This window comes from Haliotis rubra, unplaced genomic scaffold (genome assembly GCF_003918875.1).
Source record: "Haliotis rubra isolate DU_JTF1 unplaced genomic scaffold, ASM391887v1 Scf1227, whole genome shotgun sequence".
NCBI classification, from domain to species: Eukaryota; Metazoa; Mollusca; class Gastropoda; order Lepetellida; family Haliotidae; genus Haliotis; species Haliotis rubra.
In genome coordinates this window covers 99833-123214 of record NW_025765145.1, presented here as the reverse complement: position 1 = coordinate 123214, position 23382 = coordinate 99833, and the positions used below count along the sequence as shown (strand labels likewise).

Sequence of the window (23382 nt, the reverse complement as noted above, 5' to 3'; positions counted from 1 at the left end):
CCGATCCCCTCCTTACTTATTCGATTGCTTTTTGTCATGAAAATGTCTTGAAATATACACTACTGACCAAAAGAAAGTGTCTATCACATCGTGAGGTAGAGTGAAGTTCTGAGATTTAAATTTTCAAATGGCAAGGTAAAATTATGAGGATTCGCAATCTTAATTTCACTTTATTTGATTTACTTTTTTGTTTAAAGTGAAATTCATCGGTACGTTTTCACCGCAAACAGACTATAGGTTGAATTATTATTGCAGATTGCTTACAGTTAGGATTTTCTCGGAAGTAAGTGCATTTTGTAAAGATGAATGTATTTCTGTGCTTCCTAGTTCTGATTCAGAGTGGGTGAGTGAGTGAGTTAGGTTTAATCTTTCTTTGAACAGTTATCCAGTATATGAAACCCGTGAAGATGCGGGTTAGAATTGGTCTTCAGGAAACCATGCTCGTCGTAAGAGGCAACTAACGGGATCGGGTGGTCAGGCTCGCTGACTTGGATGACACATGTCATCGGTTCCCAGTTGCGTAAATCGTTGCTTATGCTGTTGATCACTGGATTGTCTGGTCCAGACTCGATAATTACAGACCTCCGCCATATAGCTGGAATAGTGCCGAGTGCGGCCTAAAACGACAAACCAACCAACCAGCCGATATATCACGGTGTCAGCTTCAAGGACATACCGAGGTTATGCAGGCTTCAGGTGTTTACCAGTTTACCACCAGCCCCGGTGTTAACAAACCTCCAAACATATCAGAGGCGAACCGGTTTGAACCGACCATAGATTTCTAGCATTTGCCAGGGAGACTTGAACCGACCATAGATTTCTCGCATGTCCCAGGGAGACTTGAACCGACCATAGATTTCTAGCATGTCCCAGGGAGACTTGAACCGACCATAGATTTCTAGCATTTGCCAGGGAGACTTGAACCGACCATAGATTTCTAGCATGTCCCAGGGAGACTTGAACCGACCATAGATTTCTAGCATGTGCCAGGGAGACTTGAACCGACCATAGATTTCTAGCATGTGCCAGGGAGACTTGAACCGACCATAGATTTCTAGCATGTGCCAGGGAGACTTGAACCGACCATAGATTTCTCGCATGTCCCAGGGAGACTTGAACCGACCATAGATTTCTAGCATGTGCCAGGGAGACTTAAACCGACCATAGATTTCTAGCATGTCCCAGGGACACTTGAACCAACCATAGATTTCTAGCATGTCCCAGGGAGACTTGAACCGACCATAGATTTCTAGCATGTCCCAGGGAGACTTGAACCGACCATAGATTTCTAGCATGTCCCAGGGAGACTTGAACCGACCATAGATTTCTAGCATGTCCCAGGGAGACTTGAACCGACCATAGATTTCTAGCATGTCCCAGGGAGACTTGAACCGGCCATAGATTTCTAGCATGTCCCCGGGAGACAACTCTTCTTAGAGAACTACAACCTGTCATCCAAGCCCCAAATCCAACTTAGTAACAGTTGTATAATAACATAACGCCCTTGCACATCGAGGATGACGTCAGGCTGGAATGTGAATATCCCAGTCCATGCATGTCTTTCATATAATCCTATTTGTATATTTTAATCAGACACTCTATGACATGTCCTTTAATTAATGTAAGCTTATTGAGAGTAGACAACAAATGAACAGCCGGCCTCCCATGTCATGCGTTGACAACATCTGGAGCCTTCAGTCTTTTTCATACACAAATTAGTTTATTGTTTAATTTATTATCACTTTACTGTAGCGGGAACAACCATAAACTTAATCAAAGATATTTATATGAATATACCCATACTTTAATTAAAATGCCAACGGAAATAAATGATCAAAAGTGAACGGATGCTCTACTGTATTATAATTTCTACATTTATTTACGCGGTGACATATCTGATGTTATTGACTATGATATTGCGATGACGTTACATTAGTTTTTCAAATAACAGTAGTGATGATGAAGCAAACAACTTTATAGACAACTTCTTGCAAAATGGGAGATGGTGTGTGTGTGTGTGTGTGTGTGTTAGTGTTAGCCTAGTGGTTAAAGCGTTCGCTTGTCAATCCGAAGACCCGGGTTCGATTCCCCACATGGGTTCAATGTGTGAAGCCTATTTTTTGGTGTCCCCGCCGTGATATTGCTGGAATATTGCTAAAAGTGGCATAAAACCAAACTTACTCACTCACTCATGCTTACTGCACAAAGCGACATTTCAGTGTAGATTCTTACACTGTTTTCAAAGTTGATAAAAGTGTATAGCATTTAGCTTGATAACGGTGTAAGAATCTACGCCAAAACGTCCCTCTATATAATAAACAAGTTCTTATCCCTGAAGTTATATACTTCAGTATTGACTCACCAGCTGCTAGAGTGCTGATCAAACAAACAGTGGTGATGAGTTCACACCCGAGGTGAGTCACTGACTATTATTGTGATGATTTGGATGACCATCGGTCAGACCCTGTAATCAGTGAATGAGTGAGTGAGTTTAGTTTTACGCCGCACTCAGCAATATTCCAGCTATATGGCGGCGGTCTGTAAATAATCGAGTCTGGACCCGACACTCCAGGGAACAACAGCTTGAGCATCGATCTACGCACTTGGGAACTGATGACATGTGTCAACCAAGTCAGCAAGCCTGACCACCCGATCCCGCTAGTCGCCTCTTACGACAAGCATGGGTTACTGAAGATCAATATTCTAACCCGGATCTTCACGGGTTGGCCCTGCGATGAAGTATGAAGATCTGAACAATAGGTACATGTGTAGACCATCTGGTAACTCATACTGTAGACAGCCTCCATAGTCTAGTGGACAGGGCCACCTTCAGGAGAGTGGTAGGTCCATGGTTGGATCCCATGGCAGCATCATGGATACTTGTTGATACCTTGCCTGGCGCTCAGCATGAAGAATGAAGAAATGTATGTCATAAATGTATCTTTAACTATACATAAATGTATTTTATAAACATCAAATACATAATACAAAGATACAGATGGCTCGAATTCATGACACTAAGCGCGGTGGGGTAGCCTAGTGGTAAAAGCGTTCGCTAGTCACACGAAAGACCAGGTTCAATACTCCACATAGGCAAAATGTGTGAAGCCCTTTTCTGGTTTCCCCACTGTAATATTGCTGGAATATTGCCAAAACAGAGTAAAACTGAACTCACTCACTCACTCACTCACTCACTCATATGACATTAAATACATTGTTGCAGCTACAATATGAGTGTCATGTTATATTGACGATGTCTTGACAGTGTTAGCAAGAGCGTCATGTTATTGACGATGTCTTGACAGTGTTAGCATGAGTGTCATGTTATTGACGATGTCTTGACAGTGTTAGCATGAGTCATGTTATTGACGATGTCTTGACAGTGTTAGCATGAGAGTCATGTTATTGACGATGTCTTGACAGTGTTATCATGAATGTCATGTTATTGACGATGTCTTGACAGTGTTAGCATGAGAGTCATGTTATTGACGATGTCTTGACTGTGTTAGCATGAGAGTCATGTTATTGACGATGTCTTGACAGTGTTAGCATGAGCGTCATGTTATTGACGATGTCTTGACAGTGTTAGCATGAGTCATGTTATTGACGATGTCTTGACAGTGTTAGCATGAGAGTCATGTTATTGACGATGTCTTGACAGTGTTAGCATGAGTGTCATGTTATTGACGATGTCTTGACAGTGTTAGCATGAGTCATGTTATTGACGATGTCTTGACAGATGTCTATTATTGACGATGTGTTGACAGTGTTAGCATGAGCGTCATGTTATTGACGATGTCTTGACAGTGTTAGCATGAGAGTCATGTTATTGACGATGTCTTGACAGTGTTAGCATGAGTGTCATGTTATTGACGATGTCTTGACAGTGTTAGCATGAATGTCATGTTATTGACGATGTCCTGACTGTGTTATCATGAATGTCATGTTATTGACGGTGTCTTGACAGTGTTAGCATGAATGTCGTGTTATTGATGATGTCTTGACAGTGTTAGCATGAGTGTCATGTTATTGATGATGTCCTGACAGTGTTAGCATGAGTGTCATGTTATTGACGATTTCTTGAATGTGTGTAGCATGAATGTCATGTTATTGACGATGTCTTGACAGTGTTAGCATGAGTGTCATGTTATTGATGATGTCTTGACAGTGTAAGCATGCGAGAGTCATGTTAATAACGCTGTCTTGAATGTGTTAGCATGAGCGTCATGTTATAGACGATGTCTTGACAGTGTTAGCATGAGTGTCATGTTATTGACGATGTCATGACAGTTTTAGCATGAGAGCGTTTTTAGTGTATCACATCCTGGTTTGCTCAGACTTCTCTTGAACTGACTTCCAGGAAATCTTGCAAAAGTGTTGCATTAGTTGAACTTTATAAGGTAATTTGTCTTATTTTGCTGACCCATTTTGTGAATTTAATATACTCACAAAAACTGCACCATCTACCGGAGTGCATTATTTCAACTTACTATAGCACATGTGTGCAGACCATACTGTTATTGTCAAACTTTAAACAATTAAGAAAAACTTCAACAATTTGTACAAAATAATACATAATTTATTTATATCTGTTTTTACAATATGCAAATAATATCTTCACCAAGACATCAAGTTTTCTCAGCGGTTATCAGTCTCCTGATGAGGGGTATCAACTTGTCCTCTGAAAAAACAACAATTGAGAGATCTTTCAAAAATGAAAGGATAGCCACAAGCACTGAGCAAGTCGTTTTTCATATTTAATCAATTATTCTGACCAGGAACAACTGTTTGAATAGTGCTAAAATTTATGCTAAACTCCAAAGCTTTGATCCACACTGAGTTACAAACCTTTCAGATCTAGAGCTGGTTCTTCAAGTTTTTTCTGTAACATGTCTGCCAGTAAGTATCGGAGTTCCTTGAATATAACACCTGTCTTGGCCTTTGCCTGAAAAAGGAGATCAGATATTGACTCTAACGAGGAAAGTTATGGTCCACATAAATCACACAGTACACAGAACCAAAATGTGAGAGATCAGGAATATTTTGGTGTATATTATTAGTCTGACAGCTGTTAGTCTACATCACGTACTTTGTGTACCCCTCTGACCAGTGTAAATTGGCTCATCCCGATGGCCGAGGGTAATTATCGGCCCGATAATCGTATTACATCCCTTTGCTGGCTTTTCATCCAATCAGGTGCCTACGCTGGGAAGTTGAGCTTACTAATCACAAGGCTTCTACCATAACTCACTTCTGCTTATTTTATATAACCAATTAAACTTGGCAACACAGTTGTTGCAGAGGTACCCCCAAAGAGGTAGAAGATGTTCTTGCATATATTTATGAAGGTTTCAGACCTGTCAATTTGTTTGTATGACTTTTTCCCTAAATCTGAGTTGCACAGTGAGCAAACCTTCGTGGCTGTGACTGCCATCTTTGTTGAAACTGGCAAGCTCGGTTGTAACGGCTTATCTGATTGGCTACTGTGAGAAGGCAAAGCCAGCAAAGGGAGGTAATACCAATTATCAGGACGAGCCGTAGATGCATCCAGGGAACTAGTGGAGATTTATCGGAACTTATACACTGGAGATTATCAAGGATGGAATACACATTACCTTTCAGAAAGTGGCAAAATGCAATATATGTCATATTTGGGGTTACACTTTTACAGGAAGTACACATGCAAGTTACTTTTGGGTTGGGTCCCATTTGGGATTGTAACCCACACTCTCAGATTGAGGCATCTAATCACAAACAGAAAGTCGGCGATCTCATCCATTCAGTCACTGCGGTTTCCACAAAATGGAAGTTGGACAATTGGTAGTCTCAATCACATACTTTGTGTACCCCTCTGATGAGTGTTCAGTGCCCTTTTAGAAAGTTGTTAAATGTTATATTTGGGATGACACTTTTTCAGGAAGAAATATGGAACCAATGAGCAAAGGTATGGAGCAGACAAACCAAGAATACTAATCAATGTATACCTGGGATTTGAACCATCTACCTGCAGTTGTCATGGTTACGGCACACATCAATGTACAGTTAGTGATGGCACCTAGGATATGCATCCTCCTGAAAAGTGCAGAGACATTGTTGCCATGGTACTGACCTTGAACTGTATCCAGGTATCTATGGAGACGGCCTGCTGAGTGTGCTGTACATCCATGTCCCCCCCGAACAGCATGAGGGGGTAGGAGGAGGTGAGGGTGGAGTCGCGGAGGTACACCCGGGACAGCTTCACCTGCATGGGGGGCAACTCTTACATATCAAACACGGTTCACTCTGTGACTCATGTTTTATTGTGGCGGCGTGTAGTCCTGTGCATAGAGCTCAGGTCACAAATCAGTTGAAGTTAAGCAACCATTGGCACAGAGAGTCCTTGGATGGGTGACCGTGTTTGGCAGCTTGACTCCTCAGAGGTTCTAGGACTTCAGTCCTGCCCCAAAACGACACATGTGTGATACATGTGGTCTCACCCCAGGCAAGTAAGTTTGTTCATGAATTGCCTTTGTTCACCAAGCAGTGAATGGGTACCCGGTGGGATAAGTCATGTAACTGTTAACCTTCTAGTGCCTCACTGGCAGCTTGGGTTATCCAGGATAATAATGCGTTAGCACAGTGAGCATGCACAAGTGCAGGGAAACAGGCACTTCATAAATAGCCATTATTATTGTTAAAGATTGGAGTGAAACTAGCAGGCTTTCTGCCATCAGCACATACCAAATTTGTCTTTATAACAAAAAGGTGAAAGTTATGGATGTCAGCTTCTTTATATGAGAAACATGATGTTTTGGAGCATATTCTTACACCATCATAAAGTGCCTGGAGTATATCAGCAGCAAAGGTATACTCTAAAACGTTAAGTTCCACATATTACAGAAACTCACATCCATAACTTTCCCCTATATGTGTATCACTTCTAAATGACCTTCAAAGACTGTTAAAAACAAGTATATAGAATGTATGTTCCAGCTATATGGCGGTGGTCTGTAAAGAATTCAGTCTGGACCATTTCAGCTTACACATTGCAAGGTGACTAGAATTGGAGGAAAACTGAGAAACATAAATACTACACCGTACAACATTTTCTACTGACCTTTTCTAGATAGACAAGCCATCCATTAGCCTGGAGGAACCTGTTGACTGAGGACGGATGTATCTGTGCAATTCCCTGCGATGTCTCGGCAAGGCAAACAATCTTCTCTGGATTGGCTGCAGCGTCCACCGCCGGAGTGAAGCTGATCTTGGCCACGCTGGGGTACAGCCCAGCAGTGATGACCGCTCGGACTACTGCAATGGTGTCCGAGTTGAGGCCCTGGTCGATGGTGGTGCTGCTGCTAATATCAAGTACGTCAGGCCTCTTTCCTGTCGGCCTCCGCACACTCGACATGGTGATGTTCTCAAAACCAATTGAGGTCACAAGCTTCACAAGGTCGTTCTTCACATTCTGGAACAACATCAATACCTCTTGTAATTCTACCTGCCATTCCAATAGCCTTTCCATTGTCACATCTCACCTAAACAGATATTGAGGGGATGTTGTTTTTTTGCCACAGTCTGCACTATCCTAGCTATACCGCTGTTCATATTATCTCTGAACTGAGTCTGGGTAATGCAAATAAGGAGTCAATAGGACTTGGAGCGTCGGGAGAGTGTGGTCACAGCTTTTCACTCATCTCTAAAACAAGGGCTGTGGTACTGAGATTGATTGCCATGGTGATAGACAGACAACAACACAAATAGGTTTACCGAGGGTATCACTTGGAATTACTGTCTACTCTAGGTATCATTTACACTCAGGGCTATCTACACTGGGCACTATCCACATTAAGCACTATCACTACCCACGGAGAGTGCTATCAACACTAAGCACTATCCATGCAAAGTGTTATCAGTATCAACACTAAGCGCTATCCACACTAAGCGCTATCAACACTAAGCACTATCCACATTAAGCATTATCCATGCAAAGTGCTACCAACACTAAGCACTATCCACACTAAGCACTATCCCCATTAAGCATTATCCACGCAAAGTGCTATCAATACTAAGCGCTATCCACACTAAGCACTATCCCCATTAAGCATTATCCACGCAAAGTGCTATCAATACTAAGCGCTATCCACACTAAGCACTATCCACATTAAGCATTATCCATGCAAAGTGCTATCAATACTAAGCGCTATCCACACTAAGCACTATCCACATTAAGCATTATCCACGCGCAAAGTGCTATCAATACTAAGCGCTATCCACACTAAGCACTATCCACATTAAGCATTATCCACGCAAAGTGCTATCAATACTAAGCGCTATCCACACTAAGCACTATACACATTAAGCATTATCCACGCAAAGTGCTACCAACACTAAGCACTATCCACACTAAGCACTATCCACATTAAGCATTATCCACGCAAAGTGCTATCAATACTAAGTGCTATCAATACTAAGCACTATCCACACTAAGCACTATCCACACTAAGCACTATCCACATTAAGCATTATCCACATTAAGCATTATCCACGCAAAGTGCTACCAACACTAAGCACTATCCACATTAAGCACTATCCCCATTAAGCATTATCCACGCAAAGTGCTACCAACACTAAGCACTATCCACACTAAGCACTATCCACGCAAAGTGCTATCAATACTAAGCGCTATCCACACTAAGCACCATCCACACTAAGCACTATCCACATTAAGCATTATCCACGCAAAGTGCTATCAATACTAAGCGCTACCCACACTAAGCACTATCCACATTAAGCATTATCCACGCAAAGTGCTATCAATACTAAGCGCTATCCACACTAAGCACTATCCACATTAAGCATTATCCATGCAAAGTGCTACCAACACTAAGCACTATCCACACTAAGCACTATCCCCATTAAGCATTATCCACGCAAAGTGCATCAATACTAAGCGCTATCCACACTAAGCACTATCCACATTAAGCATTATCCACGCAAAGTGCTATCAATACTAAACGCTATCCACATTAAGCACTATCCACGCAAAGTGCTACCAACACTAAGCACTATCCACACTAAGCACTATCCACATTAAGCATTATCCACGCAAAGTGCTATCAACACTAAGCGCTATCCACACTAAGCACTATCCACATTCAGCACTATACATCCAAAGTGCTATCAATACTAAGCACTATCTACATTAAAGGCCGGGGTTCAAACCTATACACAGATAGGGAGTGGCCTCCTTGACTTGTCAAAGCTGTCTTTTGATGCAAAGCAATGCAGTATTCAAGTACATTCAATAAAATATCTCAATATTGACTTCAGGGTGATATTAAGGCTGATATTAAGTCATAGTATAAAGAAGTATATTATGAAGACTCACTTCAAAAAGTATGGATTCAGAGAGTCTACAAAACATACATTTTGAAAATATATTTCTCATTTTTAAATCCAGATTTGAATTCTCACTGTGTCAGTCAGGTGGCCAGAGGAGGTGCGTTTCCATAGAAACAAGCCTTGGAGTGGGGGAAATGTTTCATTCAGGGTTTCATATTTCAGGCAGACTGGGAAAATGCCACTAAGCACTATCCACACAAAGTGCTATCAACACTAAGCATTATCAACACTAAGCACTATCCACACAAAGTGCTATCAACTCTAAGCACTATACACACTATCCATGCAAAGAGCTATCAACACTAAGCATTATCAACACTAAGCACTATCCACACAAAGTGCTATCAACACTAAGCATTATCAACACTAAGCATTATCAACACTAAGCACTATCCACACAAAGTGCTATCAACTCTAAGCACTATACACACTATCCATGCAAAGTGCTATCCACACTAAGAACTATCCATGCAAAGTGCTATCAACACTAAGCACAATCCACATTAAGCACTATCCACACAAAGCGCTATTATCAACACTAAGCACTATCAACACCCAGCACTATCCCACCCCTGCACTATCCTTGTGGTAATAATGTGTTACTGTGGACCAACCAGTTCCCAGTGAAGGGTTTGTTCCACATACCTCAATGTCCATCAAGGTGTTCCTCTTCAGGAAGTTATGGCTACAGTAGGAGTGTTCTGCTTGTCTCCCTTGGCTCCGAGCTGACACCCACCTGAGCAAACACAAGCAGATTTAGAAAACACATGAATACATCCTTCCAGGGTTTAACCTCGACTCACAAACCTGGGGGTCCAGGGAACGCCTAATTATTAGTTTTAAGGGTCCTTGCTGGCAATGTTAGGGTCTTGTGAAGTAATGGTGTAGAGAACTGTACGTTTTGATAATTTGTTTAGAGCCTGGAATGAATCCTTGATCATGTGAACTGACGGGTCAAATGATGCAAGTAACTGCTTTGAAGAAACAGCCAAACACTGAATATAGTCCTGGATGTGTTGTGGGTAAAGTGAATGATATTGTGAGTCCCTCTAGACGCAGTGAATTTTTGTTTTGCATCCTTTCTCTACATTTTGGGTACTGGACGCACATCTGCGTGTCGAGTAAAACCCAGGACCTAGATTTTCGAAGCTCTCTTAGCGCTAAGATAGTCGTAAGTTAATGTATGGCACTTACGACTATCTTAGCGCTAACAGAGCTTCGAAAATCTAGGCACTGATCCTTCACATTGCCAACAGACACATATTTATATGTGTACATTTGAAAAGTAAAAGCAGTACATCATTTTGTACTCGTTTTGTTGAGTCAAAATTACACTGACATTGCAAGGCAAGGTCATATTCCAAGTCATTTACAATTATCAAAATCTAAAGGGCATTGTAAAGGTAATTAAACAAATAGAGACATCTACCTACAGCTGAGTTTGTCATTCGGACAGGGCAAGACTGTACTGAAGGACTGGATCTTCCATATACAAGCATGGAGCAGTTGAAGTATTAACTGAGAGCCACTAACTCTTACCCTTCAAAGGCTTTGTAGACTGTCAGATGGTCAGAACAGGCTATGGACATTGCCCTTTTAGCTGTGTCAGCAAGATCACGTTTGCCGAGTGGAACAACAAACGGTGATTTCTCAGTCATTGATGCTGCAATTACTGCCTGAAAAAATATTCACATGTTCAGCAGAGCAATGTTGTTACATTGTGACACTTCTGAACTCAAACTATACATATTACAGGAACTTTGAAACACAGAATTCTAAAAGATGTAGCATGAGAGTGTCTGTAGCTGTGTTGTGTAAGCTATACACCAATAAGTTAAAACAGACATTCTAAGATGCCTAGCGGTTAGAACAATCGAAAAAAAAATACATTATCAGACAATAAAGGTATAGTTTTTTGATGACGTAACAGTTGAATGACGTTATCCCTTCACTGCGCCATTCTAGTGTGCCCCCTCGTAATCGAACCATTTTACATTACGTCACAATGTAAGCGACGTCACGATGCATGTCAGTTGTCATCGCCTCGTACGGCCTCCTACAGTAAACTACACCGTTGCATCCAGTTTCTTGGTTTGCTGTTGCTTCACGCAGCTAACATCACTGGTGGAAACATTACGTTTATGTATTACAACGGTTAAAATGTGTCATTTCGACTCACAAGTTTTCAGCGACACGGTAAGGTTCGTAATGTTTACATTCCCACAATGCAATTGTGGAATGTCGCTGACTACTCAACTTCCTCTTGATGTACTGATCTAAACTTACGCTTTCGGTAGTAGAAATGCAACGTTCATATTGCCCCATATGGTTTACGTTAATGAGAGATGTAATTAAAATAATTCAGAGAAGATATTTAATCTGAACGTGAAACCGTTATCAAACTGTTATCATTTGTTTTTTCTGGTAACGTTACGTCTTAACGTAGGGGCAGACACATCAATAGAACAGCGTGCCAGTTAGCCCTGTCGCGAGGATTCTTAATTTAGGTCACCGACACCGTTGTTTGTTTTCTGCCTTAAATTAATCGTAATTATCTTTAGAAAGAATTAAATTTGGCATCTTAGAAAGAAATACACTTTCGCCCTACCACCATGTATGGTTTAATAAAACACACTTTAAGCCCTGAACTATTATAACGTTAAAGCACTCGGACGCAAGCGTCCTCGTGCTTTAACTATAATAATTCAGGGCAAAAGTGTGTTTTATTACACTATACATGGTGGTAGAGCGAAGTGTATTTCTTAAGTAAAGCGGCCTTCACACGGCAAACTAGTTTAAGAGTGTGAACATTCCAACAACCCGCCACCAACACCAATTTCAGAGTTGTCAAACTGTTGTCGAGAAATAGGATCGGTCTCTATTCTCACCAACTTTTCCATCCAACTTTCAGGGTTGTCAAACTCAAGTTTGACGAGTGAAGTATTGTCAAACTCGTGTTGCTCAGAAACAACCCATCGCAGTCAACGAAATTGTAATGTGACCGCACCAATAGAGACATGGCGCTCAAATGACACGTAAGTTTGACAACACGTGTTTGACGTGTGAAAATGCGAACTTGACAACTTTTAAAATTTCAACGTGTTGTCAAACTTTAGTTTACCATGTGAAGGCCGCTTAACACTACCCTGTTTGTCATCTGACTGTCATATCAGTAACACTGCCCTTTGAAACTAGGTTCATGTGGTGCTTAACGCTGCACTCAGCAATATTCCAGCTATATGACGGTGATCTGTAAATAATCATGTCTGGACCTGACAATCTAGTGATTGACATCATGCGTATCTACGTATTTAGGACATGATGACAGGTCTAATACAAAACAGTGAGCCTATTACTGTTAGTTGTCTCTTATGACAAACATTGGTTGCTGAAAGCCAATTCTGACCCAGATCTTCATGGGTTCTGAAACACTGGTAGGGCAGACTGAAAGAATCAGTCATCAGAAATATCTTCCAAGGAAGAATTATTAACAATTATCAGTGTGAAAACTAAACCCTGGTTTTGTGATGAATATGTTACTTGAGTATCAAGTCAAACCAGGCTCTCAGTAGCCATCTAGTTAAAGATGGAAATTCTGCACCTACCACTTGCTCCAAACATCCAAAGATGGATGCAAATATGAGCATCTTGCCGATGCGGACATGTACTGGGAGGGCAGCCAGGTGGTGGCCCAGGGGAGTGAGGCTGCCCCCCTCTAAGTCACACGCCCCCACATCCTGTAGGAGGGTCAGGGCTCTGGACACAACAACAGACTGAGGGGGGTCCATAGCACGGCATAGGAACTCAACGGGCTTGCCAAACTTGCATTTCTGAAATAGGTAATGATAAACATGGTACCTCTCCTCACAACGATGAACAGCCTATAGCTCCAACCATATGTTTTGATATAAGAACATGTGGGTTCTTCAGTCGTATGGAATATGGTGTTATGCCATTCTTACCAATATTCCTGCCATACTACAGTGGAGTCACCGCTACCAAACCTCTAACTGAAACTATGCACAGGTCTTCTGTCCTCTTCTCCTCCATCATTAACCAGAGACATCAGTGATGTCAGCTGTTCCACTGATGCATTCATGGTTTTCTAGTGTGTTTGTATGAGGTATAAGTGAGGTTCTAGCGTGTTTGGATGAGGTATAAGTGAAGTTCTAGCGTGTTTGTATGAGGTATAAGTGAGGTTCTAGCGTGTTTGTAAGAGATAAGTGAGGTTCTAGCGTGTTTGTATGAGGTATAAGTGAGGTTCTATCGTGTTTGTATGAGGTATAAGTGATGTTCTAGCGTGTTTGTATGAGGTATAAGTGAGGTTCTAGCATGTTTGTATGAGGTATAAGTGATGGTCTTAAAAGTGAAGTTCCTAGCATGTTTGGATGAGGTGCATAAGTGCGTGTTTGTATGAGGTATAAGTGATGTTATAGCGTGTTTGTATGAGGTATAAGTGATGGTCTAGCGTGTTTGGATGAGGTATAAGTGATGGTCTAGCGTGTTTGTATGAGGTATAAGTGATGTTCTAGCGTGTTTGTATGAGGTATAAGTGAAGTTCTAGCGTGTTTGTATGAGGTATAAGTGAAGTTCTAATGTGATTGTATGAGGTATAAGTGAGGTTCTAGCGTGTTTGTATGAGGTATAAGTGATGTTCTAACGTGTTTGTATGAAGTATAAGTGAAGTTCTAACGTGTTTGTATGAGGTATAAGTGAGGTTCTAGGCGCGGTTTGTATGAGGAGGTATAAGTGATGTTCTAACGTGTTTGTATGAGGTATAAGTGAAGCGTGTTTGATGAGTTATAAGTGAAGTTCTAGCGTGTTTGTATGAGGTATAAGTGATGTTCTAGCGTGTTTGTATGAGGTATAAGTGATGTTCTATCGTGTTTGTATGAGGTATAAGTGATGTTCTAGTGTGTTTGTATGAGGTATAAGTGAGGTTCTAGCGTGTTTGTATGAGGTATAAGTGATGGTCTAGCATGTTTGTATGAGGTATAAGTGATGTTATAGCGTGTTTGTATGAGGTATAAGTGATGTTCTAGCGTGTTTGGATGAGGTATAAGTGATGGTCTAGCGTGTTTGTATGAGGTATAAGTGATGTTCTAGCATGTTTGTATGAGGTATAAGTGATGTTCTAGCGTGTTTGTATGAGGTATAAGTGATGTTCGCAGGGGGTTCTGATGAGGTATCAAGTATCAGTGATACTAGACTGTTCCCATATTGCATCAAGGATGTTCTTAGGTGTTCCTATGATGTATCAGTGATGTTGTCGGGTGTCCCTATGAAGTATTAATGGAGTTCTAAGGTGTTCCTATGATGTATGAGTGATGTTCTGGGGTGTTCCTATGATGTATCAATGGAGTTCTAAGGTGTTACTATGATGTATCAGTGATGTTCTAAGGTGTTCCAATGATGCATAAGTCATGCCATCTACCATGATATTGAGGCACAGTTCTTCCAGTGGAACCCTCAGCAGCTCGGGAACAGTAAAGGGACGGAAGTTCTCATACCTGGAAAATATCACATACCATGATGAGGAGAAAGATTGTGACACTGAATCACGTATGAATTCACAGGTATAACTTAGGTATGGATAGAACTATTTACAGGCATGAATCAGAACGACTACAGTTTCTTTTCATGTATGGTATAGTGGCGAACTTACATTTGTTTAGTATACAGCCGGAAGCAGAAGCCCTCCTGGACACGACCTGCTCGACCTTGGCGCTGCTTGGCGTTGGCTTTACTGATGAAAACTTCCTCGAGGGAACTCATCTGACTGGACTCAATGTACCTGGGACAGAAAAAACACTTACATACTACATGATAAACATAACACTTCCTCCAACTAGCTCATCTAGGACAGAAACACCACTTACATACTACATGATAAATATAACACTTCCTCCAAGGAGCTGATCTGGGACAGAAACACCACTTACATACTACACGATAAACATAACACTTCCTCCAACTAGCTGATCTTGGACAGAAACACCACTTACATACTACACGATAAATATAACACTTCCTCCAAGGAGCTGATCTGGGACAGAAACACCACTTACATACTACACGATAAACATAACACTTCCTCCAAGGAGCTGATCTGGGACAGAAACACCACTTACATACTACACGATAAACATAACACTTCCTCCAAGGAGCTGATCTGGGACAGAAACACCACTTACATACTACATGATAAACATAACACTTCCTCCAAGGAGCTGATCCGGTACAGAAACAACACTTACATTACATACTACTTCCTGAATGGAGCTGATCCGGTAAAAACAACATACGACACTTCATAACACTTCCTCCAAGGAGCTGATCTGGGACAGAAACACCACTTACATACTACATGATAAACATAACACTTCCTCCAAGGAGCTGATCCGGTACAGAAACAACACTTACATACTACACGATAAACATGACACTTCCTGAATGGAGCTGATCCGGTACAGAAACAACACTTACATACTACACGATAAACATAACACTTCCTACAAGGAGCTGATCTGGGACAGAAACACCACTTACATACTCCACGATAAACATGACACTTCCTGCAAGGAGCTGATCTGGTACAGAAACAACACTTACATACTACACGATAAACAAAACACTTCCTCCATGGAACTCATTTGTCTGCACTCTATGTACCTGGGACAGAAAAAACCCACCTGTTCTCTAAAATGCTTAGGTTTTATCAAAGAATACAAACTGTCAGTTGGACAACAAATAGTTCAAGAAACAAAGTTTTATTGTTTTCATGACTGAAAAAACATTTAGGCCACCAAGAATATCCAATGGTCGTACTCTCACTAAGCTAAAACCTTTGAGGCATGGCAGGGTTACCTCACATAGACTTATTATAAGTCTGGTTCTCAGATAAAACTAAACACTACCAAATCATACTGACATAAAAGCAGGGGTGTAAATATACATTCAAAATATTAGCCAAACACAGAAATTCAGACATCATTCCTTCTCCCTTACCTAATGACCATGATTGAGTACTTACCTTTCATATTTCATTTATTTCACATCAAAATTATCGAATAGGAGCACAGGTTGAAGAGGATCTTCTGCTGGACAGCTCACATGCGACAATCATGATACTATATTGCAATAAAGAAGCTTATTGGATCTGAAGCAAGACTACAAACGAGACAAATATAATCTTGCAAACCCTGTTGGCGTATTGAAAGAATTCACCTGTTTTCCTTCGCCTTCCCTGCATCGATGACAAACACAACATCAGGTATGGTGATGCCAGTCTCCGCAATGTTGGTTGCTATGACGATCTTCCTGACCCCTGGAGGTGGCACCGTGAAGGCCTCGCTCTGGTCCGTGGATGACAACACAGAGTGAAGTGCAAGCACTCGGTACCTGAAGATACCATTACATTTTCACCCCTCAGTTTATTACACAAAAACAAAACCTGCATACATTGTTAGCCTTATGTAAGTTAGTCCCAGCTAATCTGCTTCTGGAACAGGGCGCGATTTCATCTTTTTTTCAGTACCTGCAGCAACATGGCTTGTAGGTTTGGTTGCATCATAAAAATGTCACTGGTTCTAAAAAAGTACAGAAATATTTGTTTAGCAATTTTCATAGCAAGTCCTCAGTTCAGATACATTCAACAGAACCTGACACCATGATTATAAAATGATTAATGATTCTGTTACAATTTTGCCTTACCTTTATTTATAAATCTCAGTTACATGATTACGTCTACGTAACTGATTTATAAGTACACAAATGTTTATGCTTGTAACAAGTCACGCGGAGAGAAATGTATTACCTACAGTCACTTACTTCCCAATTAAAACACATGATGCTGGCTATGACATGCTGGAAGCTTTATTGTTACCTGCACCAGGTGCAACCTGTTACTGAAGGTAACCTGCACCAGCCATTGTTAACATGAACAACTGCAGGTTGTAAATGGCGAAATCACACCCTTAGGAATACTGAACAAACATTACATACAAGTAGCATGTAAAGGTGGGAAGACAGACACCGAGATTCAGTAACTGATCACACCTTGATACAGGCTGATATGTTCCACACATACACTCAAACCCAGACATACAACTCAAAGCCAGCTGAGAGTTTTTGCAAAATACAATAAAACACAAATATATTTGTTTCCAGATGCATGACATGAAGTCTAGAACAAGGTCCATCCATAATTGTTCATGATACCTTGCTTTGTCCGAGAAGTGCCTGTCTGCCTGTAGGTTCTCGTGCAGCTCCTGAATGTCAGACAGGCCAGGAAGGAAGACCAGCACAGAGCCATCCACACTGCAAAATGGCTGCTTTTTGTCCAGGTGACGCAGGATCTCCTATGATGGAAATCAGAATCCATCAAATGTACGAACTGGCAGCAAGGATTAAACAGACCATCCCTCCATCCCATACTTCTGTCCCACATCATAGCAGGGGTTGAAAAATACCGTTGCCTGATGCCTGAGTCGAGTGGAATTCTCTGGTCGGTCAAGCAAATGGCCACATTAAACTTTACCGTGGTACAGTAGTGCCAAACTAATGATTGTTTTGATGTATGTATTTTGATGGTGAAACTAACATGGAATTGCTACCAATTGATAAAGATTATTTGCAAGAGAAATTAGTATTTGGTACAGTGGATTTTGAAAGTTTACTGGACCTGTGCCCAGTGGAGTTTTGAAAACAAGTTCAACCCCTGCATAAAGTGGAGGTAAGACAAATTACCAACAGTGGTAAACAAATTCATTAATTTCCAGTTGTTGCCTGAACACCAAGTATAGGGGAGCTGCAGATGAGTTGAAGATGGAAGTGCAACAGTTGCTGCCTGAACACCAAGTATAGGGGAGCTGCAGATGAGTTGAAGATGGAAGTGCAACAGTTGCTGCCTGAACACCAAGTATAGGGGAGCTGCAGATGAGTTGAAGATGGAAGTGCAACAGTTGCTGCCTGAACACCAAGTATAGGGGAGCTGCAGATGAGTTGAAGATGGAAGTGCAACAGTTGCTGCCTGAACACCAAGTATAGGGGAGCTGCAGATGAGTTGAAGATGGAAGTGCAACAGTTGCTGCCTGAACACCAAGTATAGGGAAGCTGCAGATGAGTTGAAGATGGAAGTGCAACAGTTGCTGCCTGAACACCAAGTATAGGGGAGCTGCAGATGAGTTGAAGATGGAAGTGCAACAGTTGCTGCCCTGAACACCAAGTATAGGGGAGCTGCAGATGAGTTGAAGATGGAAGTGCAACAGTTGCTGCCTGAACACCAAGTATAGGGGAGCTGCAGATGAGTTGAAGATGGAAGTGCAACAGTTGCTGCCTGAACACCAAGTATAGGGGAGCTGCAGATGAGTTGAAGATGGAAGTGCAACAGTTGCTGCCTGAACACCAAGTATAGGGGAGCTGCAGATGAGTTGAAGATGGAAGTGCAACAGTTGCTGCCTGAACACCAAGTATAGGGGGAGCTGCAGATGAGTTGAAGATGGAAGTGCAACAGTTGCTGCCTGAACACCAAGTATAGGGGAGCTGCAGATGAGTTGAAGATGGAAGTGCAACAGTTGCTGCCTGAACACCAAGTATAGGGAAGCTGCAGATGAGTTGAAGATGGAAGTGCAACAGTTGCTGCCTGAACACCAAGTATAGGGGAGCTGCAGATGAGTTGAAGATGAAAGTGCAACAGTTGCTGCCTGAACACCAAGTATAGGGAAGCTGCAGATGAGTTGAAGATGGAAGTGCAACAGTTGCTGCCTGAACACCAAGTATAGGGGAGCTGCAGATGAGTTGAAGATGGAAGTGCAACAGTTGCTGTCTCACCATGATGAGGTCCATGTTGATCCTCTTCATGTTGAGTCTGGTGACTGCATTTCTTGTCTTCAGACTATACTGGTCAGCACTGAGGTCAGTCTGCAACAGGACAAACTCAGTTAGTGTGGTCCTAAACATGGGTGAATGGTGTGGTGTGGTATGGTGGTGGTGTGGTGTGGTGGTGTTTGGTGTGTGGAGGTGTGGTGTGGTGGTGTGTGGTGTGGTGGTGTGTGGTGGTGGTGTGTGGTGGTGGTGAGTGGTGGTGGTGAGTGGTGGTGTGATGGTGGTATGTGGAGGTGTGTGGTGAGTGGTGGTACAGTGTGTGTGGTGTGTGGTGTGGTGCGATGGTGGTGGTGGTGTATGGTAGTGTGGTGTGTGATGTGTGTGTGTGATAGTGGTGTGTGTGTGGTGTGGTGGTGGTGTGTGTTGGAGTGGTGGTGTGTGATGGTGTGTGGTGGTGTGTGTGTGATGGTGTGATGGTGTGTGATGGTGGTGGTGTGTGATGGTGTGTGATGGTGTGATGATGGAGGTGGTGTGATGGTGTGTGATGTGTGATGGTGGTGTGATGGTGTGTGGTGGTGTGTGATGAGTGTGTGATGGTGTGTGGTGGTGATGATGCGGTGTGGTGGTGTGTGATGGTGGTGATGTAGTGAGTGGTGGTGGTGATGTGTGTGGTGGTGTGATGATGTGTGTGGTGTGTGATAGTGTGGTGGTGTGATGATGATGGTGTGTGATGGTGTGTGGTGGTGGTGTGATAGGTGTGATGGTGTGTGATAGTGATGGTGTGATGGTGATGTGATGGTGTGTGGTGTGTGATGGTGAGTGTGATGGTGTGTGATGGTGTGTGTGGTGGTGTGATGGTGTGTGATGGTGTGTGATGGTGTGATGGTGTGTGGTGGTGTGTGATGGTGTGTGATGGTGTGAGATGATGTGTGATGGTGTGTGATGATGATGTGTGGTGTGTGTGTGTGGTGGTGTGATGTGATGGTGTGTATGGTGTGTGGTGTGATGGTGTGTGGTGGTGGTGATGATGTGTGGTGGTGTGTGGTGGTGTGTGATGGTGTGATGTGTGTGTGTGATGATGTGTGTGATGGTGTGTGGTGGTGATGATGTGTGGTGGTGTGTGGTGGTGTGTGATGGTGTGATGTGGTGGTGGTGTGTGATGGTGTGTGGTGTGGTGTGTGTGTGTGGTGTGTGTGTGATGGTGTGTGATGATGGTGTGATGGTGATGTGTGTGTGGTGGTGTGTGATGGTGTGTGATGTGTGTGATGATGGTGTGTGTGTGGTGTGTGTGGTGTGTGGTGGTGTGTGTGATGGTGTGTGATGGTGTGTGATGGTGATGGTGTGGTGGTGTGTGGTGTGTGTGTGGTGGTGTGTGATGTGTGTGATGGTGTGTGGTGATGGTGTGTGATGGTGTGTGGTGTGTGAGTGATGGTGGTGTGGTGTGTGTGATTGTGGTGTGGTGTGTGTGATAGTGTGATGGTGGTGTGTGTGATGTGTGTGTGGTGTGTGTGTGTGAGTGTGGTGTGTGGTGGTGTGTGTGTGGTGTGGTGTGTGGTGTGTGTGTGGTGTGTGTGTGGTGTGTGTGTGGTGGTGTGATGGTGTGTGGTGGTGTGTGATGGTGTGTGGTGGTGTGTGATGTGTGTGTGATGGTGTGTGGTGTGTGGTGGTGTGGTGGTGTGTGTGGTGAGTGGTGTGTGTGTGTGTGGTTTGTGATGTGGTGGTGGTGGTGTGGTGTGTAGTGGTGTGTGTGGTGGTGGTGTGGTGTGATGGTGGTGTGGTGTGATTGTGGTGTGGTGGTAGTTGTTAGTGGTGGTGTGGTGTGTGGTTTGTGGTGTGGTGGTGTGTAGTGGTGTGGTGTGATGGTGGTGTCGTGGTGGTGAGTGGTGGTGAGTGGTGTTGTGTGGTGGGGTGGTGTGTAGTGGTGTGGTGGCATGGTGGTGTGTTGTGGTTTGGTGGTGGCATGGTGGTTTGTGGTGGTGTGTGCTGGTGTAATGGTGTGGTGGTTTGTGGTGGTGTGGTGTGTGGTGGTGTGTAGTGGTGTGGTGGCGTGGTGGCGTTGTGGCGTGTGGTGTTTTGTGGTGGTTTGGTGGTGGTGTGTGAGTGTGGCACTGAGGTCAGTTTGGAACTGGAGAACATGAGTGAGTGGAGGCCTAAACATGGGTGATTGGTGTGCCAGTCAGGTGATGTGGCTTTAGGGGTAATGAGTAACTGACTGACTGACTCAGTTTGGTTTTACGCCACTTTTAGCAATATTCCAGCAATATCACCGCGGGGGACACCAGAAATGGGCTTCACACATTGTACCCATGTGGGGATTCGAACGCGGGTCTTCGGCGTGACGATCCAACGTTTTAACCACTAGGCAACCCCACCGCCCCGGTAATGAGTAACACTCACCATGTCGATCTTGGTGATGTCCTGCTTGGTCCAGTAGACGTCCACCTGGGACGAGTCTCCCCCTTTCTCTGTCACCTCTAGTGTGGCACTTTCTTCCTGGGAAGAAAAACTATACATATTAATCATAACTTTCTGTGCCATCTACAGCCCATTCTGTCACTGTGATACTTCTATCTCTGCAGTGAGACAGACTCATCTACTACTGAGATATAATCCTCTTTCTCAAATGAGACAGACTCATCTACTACTGAGATATAATCCTCTTTCTCCAGTGAGACAGACTCATCTACTACTGAGATATAATCCTCTTTCTCCAGTGAGACAGACTCATCTACTACTGAGATATAATCCTCTTTCTCCAGTGAGACAGACTCATCTACTACTGAGATATAATCCTCTTTCTCCAGTGAGACAGACTCATCTACTACTGAGATATAATCCTCTTTCTCCAGGGAGACAGACTCATCTACTACTGAGATATAATCCTCTTTCTCCAGTGAGACAGACTCATCTACTACTGAGATATAATCCTCTTTCTCCAGTGAGACAGACTCATCTACTACTGAGATATAATCCTCTTTCTCCAGTGAGACAGACTCATCTACTACTGAGATATAATCCTCTTTCTCCAGTGAGACAGACTCATCTACTACTGAGATATAATCCTCTTTTCTCCAGTTAGACAGACTCATCTACTACTGAGATATAATCCTCTTTCTCCACTGAGACAGACTCATCTACTACTGAGATATAATCCTGATTTCTCCAGTGAGACAGACTCATCTACTACTGAGATATAATCCTCTTTCTCCAGTGAAACAGACTCATCTACTACTGAGATATAATCCTCTTTCTCCAGTGAGACAGACTCATCTACTACTGAGATATAATCCTCTTTCTCCAGTGAGACAGACTCATCTACTATTGAGATATAATCCTCTTTCTCCAGTGAGACAGACTCATCTACTATTGAGATATATGCCGATTTCTCCAGTGAGACAGCCTCATCTACTATTGAGATATATGCCGATTTCTCCGGTGAGACAGCCTCATCTACTATTGAGATATTTGCCGATTTCTCCAGTGAGACAGCCCACTCAAGTATTCCTAGGTGTTTAACCTTACCTCCACCAGCTGCCCTGACTTGAGTGTGTAGGGAGAGTCCTCATCCACGACATAGCCAATAGTCTCTATCACATCTTCTAAGTGATAGACCTGTAAAGATGGAAGAGGTGATGGTAGCAAATTAATCAATGAGTTTGGCCAATAGAATCTGTGCTCTAATAATTGTCCTGTTCAAAACCCGTTTCCTTAATATCCGCTGCTTGTGTACACATGATGTTTGTGCAACTACAATGTCAAGACATCACATTTGCTAGATGATCCATCCTGTTTTGGATGTACTTGCTGTTGTGAAAGTTCAGTCTGACGTCAACCTAAATAATCTGATCAGATTGGGATTATTTCATCTTTGTGTTGATGCTACAATGCTACCACCATTATAATGCTAAATGTAGTTATAATGCTAAACATGGTTATAACACTATCCATGTCATAAAAATATATGTGATTAATAATGACAAACATGGTCATAATGTGAAACAGTGTCACAAAACAATATGTGGTATTAATGATTAATGGTATTAAGTTATAATCATGATAATTCTTTTCTATGTCATAACAATAAATGTGGTTATTACGGTAAACATAATTATGATGTTATAAAATGTCATAAAAATAAATGGTTATCATAACATGGTGCTTACAACAGTAAAC

At 42.5% G+C, this 23382-nt stretch overlaps 1 protein-coding gene across 1 annotated transcript in view; it reads right to left on the bottom strand.

Moving 5' to 3' along the window:
* Positions 1–4561: 4561 nt before the first annotated feature.
* LOC124266009 (ATP-dependent RNA helicase dhx29-like) overlaps positions 4562–23382 on the bottom strand; it is a 46179-nt gene continuing 27358 nt past the window's right edge. Inside the window, 14 exon segments of the mRNA XM_046700825.1 lie at positions 4562–4681; positions 4849–4945; positions 6110–6241; positions 7097–7447; positions 10030–10120; positions 10924–11060; positions 12990–13214; positions 14819–14894; positions 15050–15178; positions 16612–16785; positions 17605–17744; positions 19216–19305; positions 21607–21702; positions 22732–22821. Coding sequence (XP_046556781.1) covers positions 4629–4681; positions 4849–4945; positions 6110–6241; positions 7097–7447; positions 10030–10120; positions 10924–11060; positions 12990–13214; positions 14819–14894; positions 15050–15178; positions 16612–16785; positions 17605–17744; positions 19216–19305; positions 21607–21702; positions 22732–22821 — 1881 coding nt within the window. The 3' untranslated portion in view covers positions 4562–4628.